Raw genomic sequence first — 1,463 nt, 5'->3', positions numbered from 1 at the left:
TCTTGAGAGAAGAAGAGGAGTATCATAATAGATCTTTGTTCTCCACTAGAGGAGGAGAACCATTAGAAAATGTCTCACTTCTTTTCTCCATCTGAGGAGGAGGAGTATTCCAAGATCTAATACTTCTTGACTCCATCAGAAGAGGAGGAGTATCACAAGAATTTCCTGATTCTGTCAGAGGAGGAAAATTAAGAGAATAATCCAGGCTTCCTGATTCTAATGGAGGAGATAGAGTACCAGAATTAAGTTAAATACCAGTTCATTTTTTTCTCTTACGAGGAACTCTAGTTGTCTTCAGCAATCCTTAACATTAGGTAGATTTTATGGAAAGTTTCCTAAAAAGGTGTTATATCTATGACTGCACCATTCTGTCAGCAAATGGCAAGTTTTTTGAAAATTTTTATTTTTAAAATCTAAATATTTATCATTTGCTATGAATGCGTTTAAATATATATCGGGTTTTAATTATCGCAGAAAATTATAGCATATTACATGTTTAAAGTTCTAAGATTCTCTGAAAAATCGCAATGATATTTTAAAGTTTTTAAGATTCGTAAATATCTCTCAGCTTCTGTTTCAAGCTCGAGGTCATGTTCTGGTTCAAGGCTAGGTTCTAGTTTAGATTCAGGGCTAGGTTCAGGTGCATGATCAGGCTCAGGTTCAAGGCTGGGTTCCAGTTCAGGTTCGAAGCTAGGTTCAGGTTCATGAAAAGGTTCAGGTTCAAGGCTAGGATCAGGTTCAGATTCAATACTTAAGCGTCTATCATCTCCATCCACCTGAGGAATAGGAGATGAAGCAAGAGATTGAGATCTTGGTTTTCTCTTTCTCTGGGAGATAGAAACAGGGTTTACTGTTCCTCTTGGATCTATCACACTAGTTACACGGACAGTCTTAGAGATTTTTAAAAAAGCACTTCTTGGGCTGGGGGGTTTGCAGGGCCCTCTCCATTGACAGAGAAGTACTAATCAGGGACTTTACCCCAGGCTTGATGGTTCTCAGGGACCTTTCCTCAGGCTGGGGTGTTCTTGGGGACCACTCCCTAGTTTTGGCGGATCCTAGGGACCTCTCCCTAGACTGGGGGGATCTTGGAGACCTCTCAACAGGCTGGGGGGTTCTTGGGGACCTCTCTTTTGACTGTTGGTCACGTCTTTTTGAGCGGGGCATTTAGTATTTTCTCTCTCTCTCTTGGTCTCTGTCTATCTTTCTGTCTTTCTAGCGGTTCGGCAGCCCGGTCTGGCATTTCTGACAGAGAGAGAGAGAAAGAGAGCTACGGCAAAGAAAATAGTTCTTATTGAAATCGATGATTATTAACTTAAACTAATAGTAAAAGACATTATTTTAATAAATTTACATGTCTGCAATAACTTTTGATATTTAATGTACTTTTTAATCATAAAATGTATCATGAACAAATATATCAGTTCATATTAGTATCTCGAGCGAGAAACACCTAGTGAATTAGC

General features: G+C 39.2%; 1 protein-coding gene across 1 annotated transcript; it reads right to left on the bottom strand.

Moving 5' to 3' along the window:
* Positions 1-488: 488 nt before the first annotated feature.
* On the bottom strand, positions 489-1,164 carry LOC111710295 (protein TsetseEP-like). Its single transcript, XM_023484350.1, has 2 exons — positions 1,004-1,164; positions 489-873 (listed from the first exon to the last, which is right to left on the bottom strand). Exons 1-2 carry the CDS (start codon positions 1,162-1,164, stop codon positions 489-491), a joined length of 546 nt encoding a protein of 181 aa, XP_023340118.1.
* Positions 1,165-1,463: the final 299 nt, after the last annotated feature.

Source organism: Eurytemora carolleeae, unplaced genomic scaffold, assembly GCF_000591075.1.
Source record: "Eurytemora carolleeae unplaced genomic scaffold, Eaff_2.0 scaffold936, whole genome shotgun sequence".
NCBI lineage: Eukaryota > Metazoa > Arthropoda > Copepoda > Calanoida > Temoridae > Eurytemora > Eurytemora carolleeae.
Note: the sequence above shows the minus strand (reverse complement) of the source record. Positions and strands in the feature narration are given on the sequence as shown.

Bases quoted from the DNA above. Each gene is read 5' to 3' on its own strand.
- LOC111710295 (XM_023484350.1), bottom strand. From the start codon at position 1,164: ATGCCCCGCTCAAAAAGACGTGACCAACAGTCAAAAGAGAGGTCCCCA. The intron at 874-1,003 runs GTCCCTGAGAAC...CCGTGTAACTAG, and splicing joins ACACCCCAGCCTGAGGAAAG to TGTGATAGATCCAAGAGGAA.